Below are 21,282 nucleotides of genomic sequence, written 5' to 3'. Positions count from 1 at the left end.
TCCTAGTGCGTGTCTTTTGGAAACGGTGTGAGAGCGAGCAAAGGAGAGCGTGTTTTGCTTCCCAGTGACCAGATTCCCATGGAGTCTGCGTTAACGTCAGTTTCACCCTCTCCTACGTGCTTGTCTCACCGTCTAGTTTTGTTCAGACTTTATTTTCTTCCACGCTGCATTACAGAGCGTTTGTCCACGCTAGGGGGGAAAGAGCCTCTTTTTTTGTCTTTTATTTCCCACTTCCCTCTATTCAACAATCCGGATTTTTCTTTCTTTCTTTCTTTCTTTCTTTCTTTCTTTCTTTCTTTCTTTCTTTCTTTCTTTCTCTCTCTCTCTCTCTCTCTCGCTGTGTTTGGCTCAGATCTGGCCACAAATATCTTATCTCTCTCTCTCTGTGTGTGTGTGTGTCAGTGAGTGATGTAAAGTGGCATAATTGAGAGCTGGGGCTGGAGCAGTGAATGATTCGCTGTGATAAATCAGCTTGGCTGTCTTCAGTACTGTACTGCCATTATTCATCTCAATGCGTGTTGGTTTATACGATGGACGTAGACTGCGGCAAAAAAAAAAAAAAAAATCACAACACCACCACGATGCAGCTGCTAACCTCTGCATCAACAGCAGCAGCGGCTGGTGGAGGACGGGGCACAGCACGGATTGATTATCCCCCCCCCCCCCCCCGCAAGCTCAGTGCGGCGCAGCAATTCGAAATGAATTGACTGTAGAACGATCACTGGATGAATGTGGATTCGGCTCTACCTCCGGCTCCTTTTGTTTGTTTTGGGGGGTTTCTCATGACCTTTTTTTCGCCCCCCCCCCTTCCTTTTTCTGTACCTTAAATGAAAATGGCTACCACTGACTTCATGAATAATTGGGAAGGCAGACTTGGCAGGTTATGAGACTATGATTTTTTTTAAACACCATTTATTCCCCCCCCCCCTTCTCCACCGATTAATGAGAGTACAAGAGAGGGGGAAGCGGCGTGTGTGTGTGTGTGAAATATACAACGCTTGTTTTTTTCGTAGTGATCATTTTTATTCTGGCTCTTTGTGCCTTTACTCGGAGGAGTTAAAACCATCCCTGCCGCGAAATCAATTGTCGAATAAAAATTGTGATGTGTCTAGTGTCTAGCACCATGGTCAATGTCAGTTGTATGCTGCTGTTATTTCCAGCGATGCAGATGCTAGGGCGGCTACTGCAGTCCGAGGGTTTACCTCCCGTATGTGCAAATAAAAGCCAACGGTTCTGGGTACTTACTTTTCTTAAGATTGAGGATTGACTAGCTAATAAAAGAAGTATACGATTTGTCTGGGGCGGTGGAACGGGGTAACAATGACTCATGTTCCGTTTTGTATTGATTGTGTCTGAATATTAAAGTGACATATACAAGGATTCTGGAAGATATAGGTCCTGGTGTATACGGGACAAACAAGAAAGTGGAAAAAAAATCTCGAAAAATACCTTCCATTCATAAAAATGTCAGAGTGTTTATACATGCCTCTATTTCTGTCTCTGACTAAACAGCTAATATAGTATTGCCAGCTTCAAATGATAATTGCAATGTCGGCAGAGACCTAATAATACAGTAGCAGATATAATTTTAAACCACACCTCACGGTTTACTGTGATATAACTTTCCCAAAGTTTATTTGTGGCATTAGGAGAGTTTAAGTGCAGAACAAATTGCAAATGAGCAGCTCTGTTTCGATACTAGAGTTTCTACAGTTAGGGACAATCCAAATCTGAAGAGGATTAAAAAAATACATCTGTAGGGAAATGCTTATTTCCTGCCAAGGGGGGTGGGGAATCTGCAGGCAGAGCTTTTCCATGTTCTAAATGGAAAATTATATTTGATTTATGCAAACTGGGTAAACTGAAATTCTAACAATACACCTGTTTCATAAGATGTGAACAGAGCTTTAGAAAAAGCTACATTTCAAAAAAAAAAAAAGTTCACTGCATTTACACAGAATAACTGGGTCCCCTGTTGTGATGTGTGTTTGTATACAGGAGTACAAACAGAACCAAAAACAAATGAACAAAACCAGGATTCATTTGTCCCTTTATAATCACATTTCAGTGTGTTTGTATTGTGTCTCATTGCTAATAGTGTTAGCACTGCAATTGTCCCAACTTGATATGGAAGTTAACACCCCTTTAAGATGAATAGAAGAAATTCTCTCCTTTTCTAGTGCTATTTCAGCCTGTTTCCAGAAGGTAAGTACATCATGGATTACAACAGCTCTACAACCACAAACTTACTTTTTTCAGAAGAAATCTTATATTCAGCAAAATAAAACAACATGTGCAGAAAGATCCTACCTTACCCCATGTTGCCCATAACTAGGGATCTAGATTGCCAATACTCATAATGCAGCAGGTCTCAGAATTACAGTATGAAGACTTGAAAAATGTCCTGATGCTGAAGCTAATGCATTTATTAGCTGTTATACAAAACCTTTCGACTTTCTGAACAGTGAAGCAGGAGGCAAAACAAACAAACAAACAAAAAAACCCGCTAGTTAAACTTGATCATATAGTTTACTTGTTTAGAAAACCTAGAAAATGCTTCAGCTGGAGCACATGCTGACAGAAGCCCTATACACACAAAAAGCAGCAAGTAAACATTTCAATTTAATAATCAAAGCTGAAGATCAGTATTAACATTTTAATCACAAGCGCTTCCTTGGTTAAAATGTTTTAAAATAAAAAGTGGATTTTGTCAAACTTGAGACATAGAAAAGTTTCTGTCTTCCCTAGAGTGAATTCTACAACTTGCATATTTTCACATTTAGGGGAGATTTAATTTGGGCTTGAAGGAGTACATAACAGAGAAAAATACAGAAGGATATTGACAAAACTTTTGTGCTCTTAGATTTTTAAGTTCTCTTTACATCTTAGGAAAGTGATCAGCTTTCCACTGACACAGATTCTTACCCCTTATTTGGACATTTACCTCATATGATGGATTACACTATTTTGATAAATAAAGGCCTCATACATTCTCTAGTTCTTGGAGTGATTTGCAGACAGACATCATTCAACATACACAGTACCAGAAACAATAATACTGAAAGGTCAGATGTTAGCATGCCGAGATTCTTCATGCCCAATCACCGTCCCCCATGCACAAAGTTAGGAGAGATTTTGCCTGAAAAGTAGAGTGCTCGTATTTTACAGACTTATTTGTAATAAAGAAAAATACAAGGAACAAACATAGTACTTAAACAGATCACTAATTATTGCAGTTTGAGAAATATCATCTGACTCGTCTTAATTTTAAACTTTGTTGCTCACAAAGAAAAAAAGTTCAACATTGGACAATAGAGGAAAGCATTCTACGTGTGGTATCAAAATAAGTTGTGAGGAGTCTTTCATTATACTCCATAACTTTTCTATAAAGTATACTGCAGTTGCTGAGTGTTAATCTTATTCCACTATATTCAATTAACATCTTCTAAACCATATTTTCACCTCAGCTATTAAATGTCAGATTCAGTATGTAGTAAGTGAACACAAGACAAATCACTGTATTCATAGATTGATAGATAGATACTACTATTCAATGGGCTTGTTGTCATGTGGTAGCAAAACAGTAACAAAAGTAAACAAACTGATTAAGTTTGGGAAGCATATTGTCATGAACACAAATATATAGTAGGTATCTCATAACTGTATTTTCATAATTTGACTGATCCTACACTCCTTACTCGAGCAAAATGACTACTGAAGAGTGCAGGATTAGGTCCAAAATTATGAGACCTATTATTTATGCTGAACTTGATTTGGAAAGAAAGCTGTATCAGAACTAGAGACTGTAATCACTCAGTACCACTGCAGAGTCATTTATTGCCCTTGAGAAAGATGTCTGTCGGTCTTAGATAAAGAGGAGAAAATGGAATAATACAGTGTGTCTGAATAAAAAAAGTTTCTGTATGTTACTTTACCCGTAATGTTTGTGGCCTAGTAGTTTAACAAGCAGGATGATGGTTTGCACCATACCGGGGCAGGGACTGTGTTTTTAGTACATATATGAACAATGCCTAACACGTGGTTCTGATCTCTGACTAGGTGCTACTGTAATACAAATAAAAAAGTAATAATAATAATTGTCTGTCAGTAATGCATCTTTAACTTGTTAAATCAAAACCATTTTCACTATGAACTTTGTAGGTTGTAGGTTTCACAACAAATCCTGTTTTCAAAGTACTATTTAAACTGAAACACTATTTATTAAATTGTAAACACTACAATCAAATAAGGAAAGAAAATGATGATTATTCTGGATCTCTGTCTCTGATTCCTGTTTTCTTCCTTTCATTAGTTTAAACTCATCTGATTGTAAATTGCTATTTCTGTATAACTTGCAATACATAAAAGTATAAACTCATTTGGAAAAATCTGCAGAATTTTTCAGTGATCAGCTAGAACCAGGAGCAAAATGGACTTTCCCCACCAATATGCTGGAGAACAAAGATTGGATTAGTGAAAATGTAAACTGGAAAGCTTTATCATGGCAGGAGGGACTAATGGTTAGAACACTAGCCTAGGACTTCAGTAGACCTATGTTCAATTCCCTCCTCTACCACAGACTTCTTGTGTGACTTTGGACAAGTCACTTCACTTCAGTGGGATGTAGGAGCCTAAACTAACTTTGAGGATCTTAGTTTTAGTTCCCCATCTATAAAATGGAGATAATAGCACTTCTCCACCTTCCAGGGGTGTGGTGAGGATGAATACATTAAATATTATGCAGTACTAGGATGATGGCGCTATGTACTTATCCAAGGCAATTAGAAAGCTGCATATGTGAAAATTTATTATTCACAGGAATTAAGTAATTTTAAATTAGTATTTTGGCATCAGATTTCCATCAAACCTATGTGTGCATTCATTTAATCTAAAACAGTTGAGCCTGTCAGTTTACTGTCTCTGCAGGCTTCTCCTGCTGTTTAAGGGTTACATACTACTTTCATAAGAAATTTTTATAATTTATATTATAGCAGTGTCTAGATCCCCAGATTGGGGATCAGGGCCTATGGTGCCCAAATGAGCTCACAGACTGTGATCTTATTTTTAGCTTCTTCTAAAAGAATAGAAATGAACACACCAAGAAAGTATCATAGTAGATGGGTATTGTCAGCCTTTTTTAAAGTATCTTTTGTGCAACAAATGATAGAACTGGGGGAAAGGGTAATGCCAACCCAGTCAATATCTAACAGCTTCCCTCCACCACACACAGTATTTTTATTGGAATAAGAAATGCCTCATGGTACACATCAAATTATGGGCTGTAGAGTAAGTGCTGAGGATTTAGCTCTATAGAGTGCATATAAGTCTCTGAGGAACTGATCTTAACCCAATTGGAGGCTTTCTATTGACTTCAGTGGGCTTGCAAACAGACCCCAAAGTCCTGACTCTGAGAGGAGCTGAGTGCCCTCAGTTTCCATTGACTTCGGTGTGAGTGGGAGTCAGTAGTGTTCAGGGCTTCTCAGATGGTGGTCAGCACCTAGGAAGGTTGGGTGTCCATGGCAGTTGAGTACGCTCAGAACCTTGAAGAAGGTAGTCAGCACATTGGAGGATCAGGCCTCTAATGATCACAGTTTTATGTTAATATTGCCATGCTGTATAAAAACCTAATTGTTTTCTGTCTAAATTCCCCCTTATGTGACCCACCTCCTTCCCAAAAACTCAACATGTTCTACCTCCAATGTCATTATCACACACCTGCCCATCTACAGACGTTCCAACAGTCCCGGTTTTGAGAGGGATAGTCTCACTTTGCCCCAATCCCAGTTGAAGCAGAACATTCAGGGCCACCAGGGAGGGAACAGTCCCCCGCTCCCCCACCCCCAGTTTTAAAGAGCCACAAAGCAAGTTGCAGCCTGGTCAGCCTGGTGCATGGAGTCAAACCAAGGGCTTGGCCCATGCTCCCTTCATCTCCTTCAGGGCAGACAGGCCAAACCTGCGTGGCAATGCATCCTTCTTTAGCCACTTGAAATGTATTGAGAGTATTCTTTGATAACTCTTGATAACATAGCAGACAATCCTTTGTCATGTTTCTTTTAACAAAGCTCTCAAGCGGCCACGGGTAAAACATAGATGGTTTAATTTAATCTGCAGACAATATTTCATCATTTGATGATCTGCTAATAGGAACCATCTGAAAAAAGCCCCTCACTAAATAAGAGAAGTTTATGCTAACCAATAGCTACCATCTTTATTCACCAACTTTAGTTAACACTATAGTCTGTATTCGCAAAAAGAAAAGGAGTACTAGTGGCACCTTAGAGACTAACCAATTTATTTGAGCATACGCTTTCATGAGCTACAGCTCACTTCATCCATCTTTAAAGCTCTAATCTCATCCACTTAATAGTATTAAATATTTTGGGGGTAACCATGATACCCCAGCAGTCCTTACTCAGCTAAAGGGCCACACTGTACTATTAAAATAATTATAAAATTCCAGAAATTATCAACTGTTTGCTTGTTTGGTTTTTGTGGATGTTGCAACGTCAAGAGATCTCAAGCTTCCAATACATGATGCAATGCTTTTGCTGTCTGCTGTTAATTACACAAGCCTCTTCATCATCAAGGATCCTTGGGGGTTAGGCTAGATGACCTTTGCAATCCCTTCTAACCTTGTGGTTCTGTAATTCAAAGCTACACACAACTGACTGGTAGCTTTCTATTTCTCATGCCCTCTTTGGAGATTTGTTTAAAATTAAGTTTAGCAGATTGTATTTTAGGAGTTGTAGATATCAGGGTTATCCTGCAAACGTGTCCAAAGCTAGTTAACAGAAACAAGGACTTGCAAGGGTGACACCAGGCCTATTTTTGGGGTGCTGCAGAAGTTGAATACTTTGCAGCCAGGAATTCGATGGCTGCTATTACCGTTATCCACGACTGTAATGATAACCCACCCCCACCTTCAGATTTCCCAACAGTTCGGAGGACAGGCACAGTTCGAATTAGAATCCTTTTGTTTGGTTGCATTTGATTTCTGAACTCAGCAGTTTTAATGCATTTAAGAGGAACTTTACCCCACCCAGTGCAAATGGCTTTGCCGACCTCCCGGCCAGTCTCCTTGAACTAAAGTAACTTGCAAAGAGCGGTAGGGTTTGTTTTGCTTTTAAAGGGAAAGGATCCGCTGCGAGGCGGACACCCGCACTACAGCACGCAGCAAACCATCTCCTTAGACCCCATCCCAATGTCCGCCTGCAGAAAGAACTTGCACTGCGTACGGATATACCCCGCTCCTCTTCCTCCCGCCTGCCGCTGCTGCTGCTGGGCTGGGGCCTACTGTACGTGGACCCTCCGTCCCGGGCGCGGCTGCAGCTCGAGCTGGATCCTGGAGCTCGCGTTGATGGGAAATCCAGGAGCTGCCATTGGCCAAGGGTGGGCCCCGTGCGTGCATCAGCCTCCTCCTTGTGCGTCCGTGGTTCCTATGCAAATTGGAGTGAATGCGGAAATAAACACGGGGAGGGGCGGGGGGAGAGAGAGAGACTGCCGAATCGATCGCAACTTCTGCAAAGTCTAACACAATCCAAAGCCCACAAGGCAAAGCCAGGGGGAGAGACAGACTCTGAGAACCCAGCCAGCCCGGCTTGGATGGCTTTCAAAAAAGAGGAGAGAGAGTGAGAGTGCATTGCAAATCCTTCTGATTTGGGAGTAAAGTTGTTTTTTTTTTTTTTTAAAAAAAGAACGAAACCTAACCAGCAGCCTGCAGTTGGCTACAGCTTTTTATTATCTTCCGGGTTTTCAACGGTTCCAAGTTTATTTTAGATATTTAAAAAAAAAATTGAAAAAAGTGTCAACCAATGAAGCCAATCGTCTCAGCCTTGTAAAGTTTCTCACGTACTCTTTATACATTGCAATGGTACGTGGTGCATCTTAAACTTTCTATTTCCATATTTTTATAAACAAAGATACTGTACGTAACGCGATACTTAATAGCTATGATGTTGCCGATACATTCATTGTAAATGATTTGCTACCAAAAATAATGTGTAGCTGAATGTATTTCTGTGTTCTGTGTGCAGGAGATAGCAGCCGTGTGTGGTTGGGTTTTGTTTTGTGTGTGTCTATATGCACTAGAGTTTCCTTCTTTTTTTCTCCCAGGGATTTCAGAAAACCGCTGAGCTTGACAGATTTTTTTCCCCCTCCTAGCGCTTGCTCGGTTCCAAAAAGAAAAAAAAATGTACGTGCTCGGGTCTGCAAAAAGACGTCTGGCATCGGCAGCCAACCCAGCACAAAAGGAAGTGTCTAGACTTCGCGTGTAATTGACACACGCCTTCTCTAATCAATGTTGCAAAGCTCCATGATGGACCAGAGCGCTGTCCAATGAGAGAGCGGCTTGGCTGTTGCAACGTTCGAAATACCCCAAACGGGCGGGAAGCTGAGAGTGCGTTGGCCTCCTCCCCCCTCAAAGTTCTCGGAGCTCAGCAGGGGCCAGTGTAGTTTCAAGCTGTCAAACCTGCTGCAAACTTCCGGATTTAGCAAAGCGCGCACAGACACACACACACACAAGTGTTTCTGCTAGTGTAGCAAAATGCAGAGTTAGGGGTGGTTTTAAAACAAATTGCATGTGCTTTGCTTTGCCTTTTGCACGTTCAAATAGATGAAAGGAATGCCAGGGTGATTAGACCACCCCTCCCCCTTCCCGTTGACATTTTTGTGAAAGAAAAAGCTGTCCGTATTTCTCATGGGAAGTCGAGAAGGGCCCCCCTCCGCTGCGTTGTGTGTTACTTTGTCGCTCTATGTGTGTACAATGGATATTAGATGATTACACTAGACTGTTTCGCTGGCCGCAGATGTCTTTGCGCATTAACTGTTAAACGGGGCCAAAATTTAGAAGATTTAGAAAGTGCTTTGGAAGACAAGCCGTGCGCCTTCCCCTCGCGTGTTAATCCTTTGTATGGTTGTTTATGGTTTTCTTAACCCATTAGTTACTGAATGGTGAGCAGTGTGTATTGAGGTGAAGGGGGTCTGTTTTGGATTTGTTCACAGGCGACTGGCAGGTGTTTTATAAAGTTGGGGGGGGGGTGCGCGCGTGGGTGGCTGTGGAGTGGGGGGAGACGGAGCTAAAGCTGCCATCAGGAATGTAAGTAACCCGCGACTGATGAATCTGTACGTTTCTTCCTGTTACTAGTCTTCCCTGTGCGGAAGGTGCTAATGTAGGAGGAGATCAGTAACACACTAACTTGGAGTCGGGCCCGTAGTCCCCTGGATATAAGTCCCTGACACAAGTCCAGTGGAAACCTATTCCAACAGCTTGTCTTGGAGACAGTAGCTGGCAGGCACTGACTTAAAATATCCGTCTCATCTTTCCCTTGAGCGGTGTAGGTACTTTGAAATTTAACTAGAAATAGGATGCGTTCTTTTAGCTCTTTGGAAATAGCTCCCTAGGAGTTGACCCCTAAGTCTTCCCGTGTGCTACTTAAGGCAGATTTTGGAGTCACAAAATTCACACCTTGCACTTAGTTGTGTGCAGACTGTCTTTCAAGGGTCCGTGATCTTGACCTTAATAGCCAGTGTTTTATTCCCAGAAAGCGGCTTGTAGTAACCAAAGTGCAACAAAGCTGGAAAGAAAAAACAAGACAAAACCCAACCTCCCCCTCAAGGGAACTGGCAAAGAAATTGTTGCTTTAACAAGTAAAGAAAGTGTATAAAGGAGGGGGAAGAGGGCGAGTGGGGAGACTCAGTATTAGCCGAGTTCTGACTTCAGTGCGCATTGGGCGCCCAAGTCTAAATCATAGTAATACGGCCTCACTATTAAGTACCTCCGAAATAAAAGAGAGTTCAGATGTACGTATAAGTGAACTCTTATTGACGGAATTTATATATCTAAGAGGATTTCACTAACGCTGGCAAAGTAAAGTTTCTGCAAATAAAACATTGTAAATGCAATGCCGGGCAAAGTGCCAGAAAGAATATGGATAGCAGGGATCATGGCAGAAGTCTCTCTCTCTCTCTCTCTCTTTAAAAGACGCCCCATCGCAAGGCACCCTGTAGCACTTTCAAAAGAAATGATCGAAGTCCCCATTTCCAATGCCTCCTTCCTAACAGCCGATCTCCAGGTTTGCTTTAGTGCCTCGCTTATTTTGTTATGATCAAGGCATTTGCTTTAATTATGCTTCCCCGCCCCAACTCCTGCGTGTCTTTTAATAGCTTTATATACCATCCGACGGTGATTTCTCTTGGAAACCTCCTCCCCTTGCTTTGTTTGAATGTTCCCGTTGGAACTTTCACTGGGCCAAAGGAGGTTCTGAGCCAGCTGGGACCAGCGCTGCGCAAAGCTCCCCCCTCTCCTACCTTTTCTGTAGGCTCAGGATCCTAGAGTTTAAGCGTGCACAATGCGTGCTGGATTGGAGAACGCGGATGTGAAGGGGTTTGGTGCTGAACTTGGATGCAGCCTCTGCCTAGAGGGCGCAAACAATCGTCCCACGTCCAAAAGTCTTACGAAGGGCGCCAAAAGTTACTTAAGATAATATTGCTAACCACAAAAAGCTGGAAATCGTGGAGCGAGGCTGCCTGCTGCACCGACAGGACTGCTAGGGGCCCGATCCCGCATTCCTCGCGCACCTAGGATGCCGGTGGAGTTCATTAAACCGGAGTTCATGGAACTCCACGCTCGCTTCTATTTGGGTCGGACAGGGAATACAGGATCGGGCCCCAGAATAGAAACTAACCCCCAGTGGCTCACTTTATTCTCAAAGCTGTTTTTTATAAATAGATCTTACTGTGTATCACTAAAAAGTATCCTCGCTTTTGCCGCAGGGCTCTAAATAGAGGCCAATGTAAACATAGCAACAAAAGAAAGTTGTAATAAGGAATAAAAGAGGGGGTTGTTTTTGTTGTTTTAAAAAGGCATGCTGTGGTCAATATCTGCTCTCTGTGCCTCAGGCACATGTCTTGCTGTCAGCCAGAAACTTCTATCGAGGAAACTTGCAGAGCAATGAAGTGATATATAGCAGCAAATATTTAGCTGAAAGTGTTTCTTGTCATTATTTGACTAACAGATCCAGGCCACTTTTTCTTTTATCAAAGGAAAGCACTGAGTGAAAACAGCTCATTTTTCAGTTAGTCCAGGACATCTCCAGTTAAAGACAGGCTTGTAGAGAACTTCCATCAAATATCACCCTGCTAAATACCAACCACCTCTTTTCAGTCAGCAAATGTAGTGACGTACTAGCGAGGGAACAGACATGAAAAAGTCTCCAGCTGGAGAAAGAGCATTTTTGTTACTTTTCTTACACCAGGTTTTCTGACAGAGCCTTTTCTTTTAACAGCAATGGGCACAGGGATTAACACCCCTGAACTTGTTGTGAAAAGGGTTTACAGTTTGAAATACAGTACCTACATCTCCTATCCACATGAGAAGCTTTGCACGCTGCATGCGGTGTGTCTTGTGGCGTCTCCTTTCCTTTTGGGGGGGGGGGGCGGAAGGTTATGAATGGTTGTGGATATGTAAGTGTCTGCAGGCTGCATGCAGCTCATTGGGAAGAGGAAGAGGAGGAGTACTCCATCCAGGAGATATACTGATGTTAGACCGGAGAGAAAATATAAGACTCAATAAACGAGAAAAGCTAGCTGACTGGAACGTTTCCAAACCCAAAAAACCAAACCCTTCCTTGTGCCAAAACAGTACGTTATAGCCTAAATGAGTGGCTGGAGGCTCGGTTCTATTTTAAGTGCTTTACTTTTACTTGGGGAGGGGGCAGCAGGGTAAATGCAGAGCACAGGTTGAGCATTTTTAGTAAAATAAGCATCCCTTGCCCTACAGTGATTTATTTAAAATGACATTCACATGCCAAGTATTAGAGAGATTTGGAAAGTTTTGAACACATTTATCTCCCCCCTCCCCCAAGGGACTTAACTTTAAAAGACATTCCAGGTGGTAAAATATTTATGGTCCTGAACCGTATTAACGTGTGTAGGTCTTAAAAAACAAAACAAAAACCCTAGTGGACTGTACCCACTACAGGGTTATAATTCATTAGGCTCAACAGTCCAGGAAAAAAAATCTGTGAAGCTTCCACATGTAAAAAAAAACCAACAAAACTTCAAGACCTCCGCTAATGAACACGATGCCTGCAAAAAGAAAAAAAAAGTTTTGAATTTACAATGCGTAATTAAATATATCCCACTCTTCAGAGGAGCGTCTGCAAGGCGAGCAGCTGCCCCCCAAATGTTCCCAGACTTTTGCATCTGTGGAGCTACAGACGCAATCTAGGGGCTATATAATCGGTAGCCTGTACACGCTCTTTCTTGACGAGGTCGGTGAAGTTCCCCCAGTCCTTTAGGCGATGCACGGAGTCAGGGAGGGGGTGGTGGTGGTGGTGGGGAGGGGGGATAGCACTGTGGAAAAGTAGTTTTGTTTGCTGAAGCACATCCTGTGTAGCCTATAGCCGCCCGTGAGTCCTGCCTGTAACTGCTCCTGACTGCGTTACCCAGTAATGCACTGAGAGCGGGGATCGGGGATAGGGAGGGCTGGCCGAGCACAGCACTGCAGCCCCTCTCCCCTCCCCTCCCTCCCCCGGGCAAGGCAGCGAGCGAGCTGCTGCTGCTCTTGGTGCGGTGCAGAGCGGAGCAGGAGGCGCGCGGGCAGGTTCCCGGGGAGCCTGGAGCCTGGGCGCGCTGCTGGAAGCTGGGGGTGGGAGGGAAGTGTGTGCTATGCCTTTAACGCCTGGATACAGTAGACATGTATAGTGTGTAGTGTAGGGAAAGTCTAGGCGGGGTTAAAGTTCAGCTCATGGAGCTGCTCAGCGCTCGCTGCAGTTTAGCAGAGTTGGAAATGTGAAAGCAAGAAGCAGGCTAGGTTCTCCCCCCTCTTTCTCTCTCCCTCTCTCTCTCTTTTCCTCTCTCTCTCCCTTTCTCTCTCTCTCTCTCTCTCTCTCTCTCTCACTCTCACACACACACCTCCAAACCACAAAAACCCCCACAGCAGTCATGTATTCTCCTCTCTGTCTCACCCAGGTAAGCAGCTGTTTGGATGCATTTGGGGCTGGTTTTGCGTGTGTGTGTATGCGCTGGGGGGGATGGTGGGTGGTGGTGGGGGGGAGAAATACAGCTTTAAGAAAGTAACTTTGTTTCCATTAGGTTGCATTCCTCTTCTTGCACGGCCATTTGTGTAGGCACATGGCTAATGGCGCCTACTTATTAATGGTTTAATTAATATTGGTGGTGGGGGTTTTCTGCTCATATGCAATTTTTGGGGGGACGACCTGCACGTGTTTAGCAGGGTTGCAGCCCAGGACATGCTTGGTCATCTGCAATCAATACTCACCGTTTGTGCTTCCGATGCGAGTAATGCATGAAAACATAGATGTGCTTAGGGTCATTTTTTGTAAGTGTAGCATTAAGAGCTGCTGCATGTTCTATTTTAAGACGTAAGGTATTGCATAGTCTGCATTGATTTCCCTCCCGAAAGTCCACACTTTTGTTTGTAAGGGTATGGTTCGTAGATGCAGTTAAGGTTTGCCTGTGAGTATCTCTGTACGTTACCCATGCCTGGACCTATAGCTATAAACATTGCACCTACGCATAGATCTGCAGCTATATACATTGCCTTGATCTATAGCCCATCATATATAAAATACACTTTGTACCCATGCAGAGACGTATAGCTGCACGCGCTGCACTCCTGCATAGATCTACATCTGTACATACATTGTGCTCTCGTGCACAGATCTGTATCCCTGGAAGTACACTGCAGCCGTGCAGAGATCCACAGCTCTGTACGTTGGACCCCATGCACAGATCTGTAGATGCAGCCTCCGATGGTCAAGAAAGTCTAGCTCTGTCCTCCTCCCTGGAAATTTGACGCGCGTTGTCACTTTCCCGGGTGTCACAGTTGCCTGGATGTTTGGGAAGTGGGGGAAGTTTGGATTGCAAGTTCCGTCAGTGTTTTCTACAAAGTTGCTCGAGCCCTTAGGGCAGCAAAGTTGCCTGTGTGTTATTTTTTAACATGATTATTTCAAATGCCTTTTCCCTCTACATACTGTCTCCCTCCCCACGGCATTTCCGTGGATCTCTGGAGTTTAAGCTTGTGTGTTGACGCCCAGCCCTAGACTTGCCCTCCATTCCGGACGGTCTCTTCCTTTCACAGCTGCTGCTCTACCTCCTGGTGCTCCAGCTACACTTAACTGCTCAGGACTTCGGGCAACTTTTCTTCCCAGCCCCTCTCTCCCCCTCTATACCTCCTGAGGCAATGGATTGCGCTTTTGCTGCTCCAGATCCCGTGCTGGCATTTTTCATATTATTTTTCACTATTAAAAGGCATAAAGCTGAAGTGAGATGTGATTTTTGTTCTCTCCAAAGCGTCCCCTCCCCTCCATATAGCTCTGTAATCCTGTCTGGGATTTAGATGCCTTCCAGTCTGACTGTTATTCATAAGGATGATAGTTTCTATTTAGTGCCAATTAAGTACCTTCTTCCCTCCCTTTTAATCCAGGTTGTTGCAGACATTAAATTGTACACTTTCAATTAGCAGGAGATAATGGTTTGAACTAGGAAATACTTTGTGGTGGACTCACACCAGAGATTATTTCCTCCTATATTGGATTCTGAGAGCATTATTCCTATTATTTTATGTTTATATATATATATATATAAATACACACAGAAAGAGAGAGAGCTATGTGCTGGAGAATGACTCTGGATCATGGGAATGGATAGCTCTTAGAAGTAGCCTGAATAGCTTTAAAAGTTTTATTTTTTCCTTCCATAAATCAATGAATTTGTGGTTATAGTATCCAAAGTGACTATAGGTTGGAACTTTACCATGGTAATAATCTTACAGTTGATCATAGGCAGAAGGTAGATATGGTGAATGGAATGGGCTTGTGAGCAGAAGTGAAATGGATCGGGTGAAGGGTGGGGGGGGCGTTCCAAACTCTGTACCTTTCTGGTCAAATTTATGCCAGTTTATTAATGGAACTGGAAATACCTATTGTCTGTTGTTTCCTGTCCTGGATGATTGGTAATAACATAACTTTCATAGAAACAGCCATATACTATTCTCCTTTCAAACGGCACACATGTAATCCTGTTTTAGTAGGCCCAGTGGGACATTAAGAAGAAGACTTAAGACAAATTTGGGATATTTTAAAATGCTGAATATTGTATCATTCTGTTCCAGAATTCTTGCATTCTTGTTGCACATTTGGAAAAGTAGTTTAGGGATTCAAAAGCCCTCTTTACAAACTCGACATTGAGAACGGAACAGTTATGTGGTTTTGTCATTTTATGTAGAAAACATACGCAAAATCATTAATAAGGGCGTAAGTAGTTTTATATTTTTCATGTCAGAATTAACATAAGCCTTTTATTTATACAAGTTTTGAAATAAATGCTTTTTAAAGTGTTGGCTCAGTATTAGAGGCAAAAAATTAGAAAGTGGATTTTTAAAAAATGGTCATAAAGCACATTAGTCCAAGAAACGCAACTGAAATGGCATGACTATGTACCTGACATAGAGATTTGAATCATCTATAAGGAAAATATGCACAGCATTTGTTTCACTTCCCTGCTGCATATCGAGAATATATTTTGGGCACACATGTACCTCTCTTTATAGATTTATAGCCAAACATTTCTAGGAACATGGATTTTAGAAATATTACCCTTGCTATATCTGACTTATTTTCAAACACATCCACGTAAATATATTGTGTAAAACAATTACTGTAAAGCATTACATTATTTCTTTTACTCTGATCTGGATTTTAAGGCTTTTTTTGTCAGTAGATTTTACAGGTTTTTTTAAGAGTTTGTGAGAATTTTTATATACATATAGTTCTAAGGCCCAGCTTTTAGATGCAGAATGCACTTTGAAGCACTATATCGACAAACTGTGAGAAAGTTTTATGGTAAAGCTTACTGTTTATCACTGTCTTTTAAAAAAAACGTATTAAACACATTAGTGGTGCCTTTTTTTTTTTTAGAGTAACCTTTAATTGTTAAAGGAGATAACTATGCCTTTAAAGTAAACTTTTGAAATATTTTTTTTACTGAGAAAAGGCAAAAATAATCTTATTTTCTTTAAATTTTTATAGTTTGCTGTGATCATGTGATCAGACCTGCACATTTATGTATACTCATTCTTGCATTGCTACATTTCAGAAAGTTTTTCAGCATTATAACATTGAAACAAATAACTTTATTATGCAGAATAAAACATCAAATTTGGTTGGATTGATAGTGGATTCCTTTATCCCTGTTCATATTTTGCTAATACCTTGTCACTGAGATTTAGGTTGGTTGATTTTACAGGGGAATATGTTTATGAAGACACTTCAAAATGCTGGATGAGTTAGTTTGTCAGTCTTCTGTTCTTGAATTAACCTTTTTGCTTAGTACCTCATTTTGAAAACTCACATTAGACTATTTATATGATTATGTTATGTGTATATATATGTGGTGTAGCATGTAGCAGTTTAATACAGACAAAGAACCGCTTAAAATTATATCCTGGTCTTTTGGCCATATAATGGTTCGGAGCTTTTTTATAGTCATCCCCGTCCTGTTCCTTTCCCCCCGCCCTCCTTTCAGGTTCTCTGTAGCTCATCTTTAAGACAGACTAAAGGAACTGTATTTTAGATAGTATCCAGCCTAGGTCCAAAAAAGTTATGGGCATATGGAATCAGTCAATAAGAAGTACAGTTGAAAGCAGAAAGTTAAATATTTCTGGATAAATCAAGATGTATTTAGAATTTATTAATGCTTAAAACAATCCTCCATATCAATGTAGGTCTTTTCAATGAATTGTGGGTATACCTTAGCAGATAAAGGTTGACTTTGCAGAAGGGCTTTTCGCACTATCGGCTCTTCTAAAATGGTGGGTGGGGGAGAACATTAAGGATCAGAAGTGTGTTTTTGTTATTTTTAATAGCTTCTGGTGCCTTGCAGCTTTTACCTTTTTTTCTTCTAAACCCATTTTGATTTGTGAAAGTGCAGCTGCACGTGTTATGTTTGCTGCCTTCTCTTCTTACTTTTTCAGTCTACTGGCTGAAACCTGGCAGCAATATTTATTTTTTTTTACTTTACTGAAATTTGAAACCAGGATCTTCTCCAACAGAGGGGGGAAAAGTGTCACTCACCAAAGTAATTTATTGTATTTTTACATATTATATTTTAGTTATCAGTCATATTTGTAATGACGCCTGCACTGTCGTGCTGCATTGAAATATCTGTCTCTCATTTTCTGTAGTTTCTAACAATCTCCATTTTTTTCTGATATAAATGATCTAATGCTGTTTACCGATTTTAATATTTAAATTTTAGGAACCACAGAGAATACATGCAATTAAGCCATTTAGAAAGCTAATACAAGGTCTTGAATTGTAACAGGAATTTGATAATAGAATGTTCCTACCACTGATTTCTTGGTTTTGCCTATATTTGTTTGAGCAGCAAAGCCTATTTAAAAAAAGAAAATAAAAAAAGCCATTGGAGCTGTAGAATAAGTATATTCTAACAATATTATTTTAAGGTTATGAAATTATTTTGATACGTGACATACTCTACATGTGAATGTAAGTGAAGAAATTCCGTTAAACTGAAAAAAAACAACCCTTTTACCTTGCAAGAATGGACATAAATTGGAGTTTAACATGCTGTAGGAAGCTTTGTGCAGTTTCATGGTGTTTTTTTTTGTTTTTGTTTTTTTGCCCCGCAGGGCCCAGTCCCACAAATGGGAGTAACTTCATTCATGGGAACAGTCCCATCGACCTCATGAGTGAAATTAGTCCTTTGCATACATGTTTGCAGAACTGGGTCCTTAAAGTGTATATGCTTTTTTATAGATAGTGTAACATCTTGTAACAGTATTACATAGAGAAACATAACAAGCAGAATATAATGAATTATAACATAATTTGATCTCCCTGTCTGATTTATGTAGTACTTTTTAGGTATATTTATTTATTTAAAAAGTTGAATATATGGATCTTTCTTGCAACATATTATTCAAGTTCAAGAAACTTTTCAATACTGAATATTTCTCTCTCAAGTAAGATGAGTGAACTTAAAATATTATTACTGAAGGCAAGCAATGTTTTCAGGTGGAGAAAAGTATTATAAATGTGGTAAATTCTTTTAAAATATATTAACAAAAATAAAACAAAATGCTAAGATTTTGTGCCTTAATATTTACGTATAAGCTTCCCTCTATCTCTCTCTCTCTTTTTTTTTTTTAAATAGAAGGCTGTCAGAACTTGTCTTGTATCCATGGCACAATATCAGATTTATTATTTTTGGTAGGCTACATATAAACCAAACAGTTTTTTTTTAATTATAAGGGTAGAGTTTAAGTTTTTAATACTGTTTACTGTTAGGCATGCTGGAGAAATCTGCAAACTGGTTAAATTATTTACTATTTCTAGAGGTGCAATAGACAGAGATTAGAGGCACCTTCTACTATATTATAAAATCACTTATACTGAAATTTTATTACACTGCAGATTGCCATTTCCAAATACGTCTTAGGGAAAATTTTGCTGTATTTCAGACTTCCCCATACAAACATTGATTGGCATCCAAATGTTTAGAATTTGCCAAATTGGCGGGCATATGCTGGCCACACCACAAGCAGTGGGGTCAGGGAGAGAGCAAAGTAAGATATGCATTCTTTGAAAATGGATTAAGGTCACTACACTCACTTATTTTTAAACTTTTATTTTATTTTATTTTTTAATGATTTTAAGTTTTAGGACTGAGTGTAATAGTTACAGAATCTTCCTCACACTTATGTGTATTTTAGTTGGTCTCTACCCTCTGTGATAGCAGTGTCATATTCTTTAGGCTGATATAATATTGAGAAAGAGTTTATATATAGATAGGTATAGCTGTATGTATAGTATGTGTGTGACTGTGTATATACAATATGTACAGTATTTGTGTCTGAGATTACAAAGGTGCTTGTGTTTTCTGCACTGCGTAGTATATACACATTGTCATTACTTAATTCTCACTTCTAGAGGATATTAATTTCTTGTGTGTTAAAGTAGTATTTTAAGGAGTTGTTTTGAACTCTGTGACTGATTTGTTTGTGTTTTCATGACATCAGTATAATTCTTTATCATTTTTCCAGGATGAATTTCATCCCTTCATCGAAGCACTTCTGCCTCACGTCCGAGCATTTGCATACACATGGTTCAACTTGCAAGCCCGAAAACGAAAATACTTCAAAAAACATGAAAAACGCATGTCAAAAGAGGAAGAGAGAGCAGTGAAGGACGAATTGCTGAGCGAAAAACCTGAGGTCAAACAAAAATGGGCATCCAGACTTCTGGCAAAGCTACGGAAAGATATCAGGCCTGAGTACCGAGAGGATTTTGTTCTCACAGTCACAGGAAAAAAGCCTCCATGTTGTGTTCTTTCCAATCCAGACCAGAAGGGCAAGATGAGAAGAATTGACTGCCTACGCCAGGCAGATAAGGTCTGGAGGTTGGACCTTGTAATGGTGATTTTATTTAAAGGTATTCCGCTCGAAAGTACTGATGGCGAACGCCTTGTAAAGTCCCCACAGTGCTCTAACCCAGGGCTGTGCGTACAGCCACATCATATAGGAGTTTCTGTTAAGGAACTCGATTTATATTTGGCATACTTTGTGCACGCAGCAGGTAAGTGCATTTATACAAAGTTGTCCAACTTTCTGTATATCTACAGTCCTCTGCTGTACCATCTGAGTTGAGTGTTATGACCAGTCAGAGACTGTATGAGTCAGTGTTTGAACTTGGGAGAATATGTTCCATGTAAATGTGGTTGGCAGCATGGTTTATCGCCAGTTCCAGGCCTGACAACTAAGAGAATCTACACCAATATACTCTAGTTGTGAATCAACAGGTGTTCTCACGTTTTTTGTTGCCTTTAGGAAATAGTAGTGTCAAGATATGTTAGTTTTCCAATACTAACAGCAGTCAAACGTTTGGCACATCTAAACTGCTTTCAGAAGTGGCCGACATTAATATTAGTACAGGAAATGTTAAAGGCTGTCTTTTAGAACTATCTAGAGGCCTGTTTAAAATGGACCTTATTTTAATGTTGGTAAGAGAAAGAAGGTAGCTAAACCTTTTTTTAAACTAGCTTTGTATGTGTGTTGTGTCGTGTAAGGAATAAATTCAGGGAAATAGACATGTCAAAAGCCCAGTGGTGGTAAGGATCAATGCAAGACCCAGTCAGTGCCTTCAGCTTGTATTGATGTGGGTGATATGTGAAGGTGCTCAGCATCTTGCAGGATTGGTCCCAGAAAGAAAAGCAAAGAAATCACACAAATATGTAAATGTAACAGTGCAGTGTGGATTGTGGCTAAAATAAAGGCCTATAGTATCAAATGAGGAAAGTAAGGTTAGTGTTAAAAGTGGAAGTTGCATACAATAAATGAATACACTTAGAATCTGACTGATACTAAGAACTGATGGCTTGTTTGACAATATTGCATTCAGGAGAGCGAAAACGCTTTTACACGTCATGAAATTCGCAATCTTGTCTCTGACTCCAATGCAGACCACACCCTGCCTGTGAATATTAGTATATTCAGAGGCTACCTAATAGGTCAACTGGATAAAATAACATGCTGTAGCATTTCTTTTCAATCATTTTGTTTCTGACAGAGTTGCTGTGTATGAAACATTAGGCCCAAGTTTTTGGAGCTTGTTGACTTTTAATATATACGTACTAGTTTCACTGGATTTCATTCACAGCAGTAATTTAAGACTGGGGGTTGAAGGGAGTTGAAACCGGGTAGGGGCGGAGGGGGGGAGGGGCAAAGAGAAGTCAGTGGACTCTTATCAATAGAAACATAATAAATATATAATAATAACAATAATAATAATATAAATCTTGCTAAAAGAAGAGAATACATCTATTATCTAGCATTCTTTTTGGGTGATACAGAAAGTGCTGACTATCCGAAAGTTGTCTTCAATAAATCAGTATTCGTTGCGATACATAGTATCACTTCAGTAACTTTATTGATATACACTATGGTTAGAAGGCACCTTTGGCTAACATTGTGGTATTTTACATAGTTAAGCTGTGAAACTTTGTAATTAGATGTGATTTGATCAATTCACATTTCTGGAGAAGAAAATGTAGGCAACTGTTACAGGAAGAGTGATTTATTTACTACACGGTATAGAGAAATGGGAATGACCAATTCGTGTAGACTTACGTTTAGCACTCATGTTGTTTAGTTAGTGTTATGTTTCATGAATTAAATGCAGGCTTCGGAAAAGCACTGTAAATTGTCAGCAGAAACCAGTGTCCTCCTACCTTAAAAACTTGAAC

General features: G+C 40.4%; 1 protein-coding gene across 4 annotated transcripts in view; it reads left to right on the top strand.

The window, feature by feature from the left end:
* The window catches only part of NFIA (nuclear factor I A), a 464,567-nt gene that overhangs the window by 135,330 nt on the left and 307,955 nt on the right, over window positions 1-21,282 (top strand). For 2 of the 4 annotated variants that reach the window (XM_084637844.1, XM_084637843.1), the window contains exon 2: window positions 19,085-19,616. In XM_084637844.1, coding sequence (XP_084493970.1) covers window positions 19,085-19,616 — 532 coding nt within the window. Of the gene's footprint in view, window positions 1-7,750; window positions 7,871-12,434; window positions 12,970-19,084; window positions 19,617-21,282 lie in introns of those variants that run through there. The other 2 variants (XM_084637846.1, XM_084637845.1) reach the window with 2 other exon arrangements.

This window comes from Lepidochelys olivacea (genome assembly GCF_965140295.1).
Source record: "Lepidochelys olivacea isolate rLepOli2 genome assembly, chromosome: 8".
In the NCBI taxonomy this organism is placed as follows: Eukaryota; Metazoa; Chordata; order Testudines; family Cheloniidae; genus Lepidochelys; species Lepidochelys olivacea.
The sequence above is the reverse complement of the archived record's forward strand: the minus strand, read 5'-3'. Positions and strand labels throughout refer to the sequence as shown.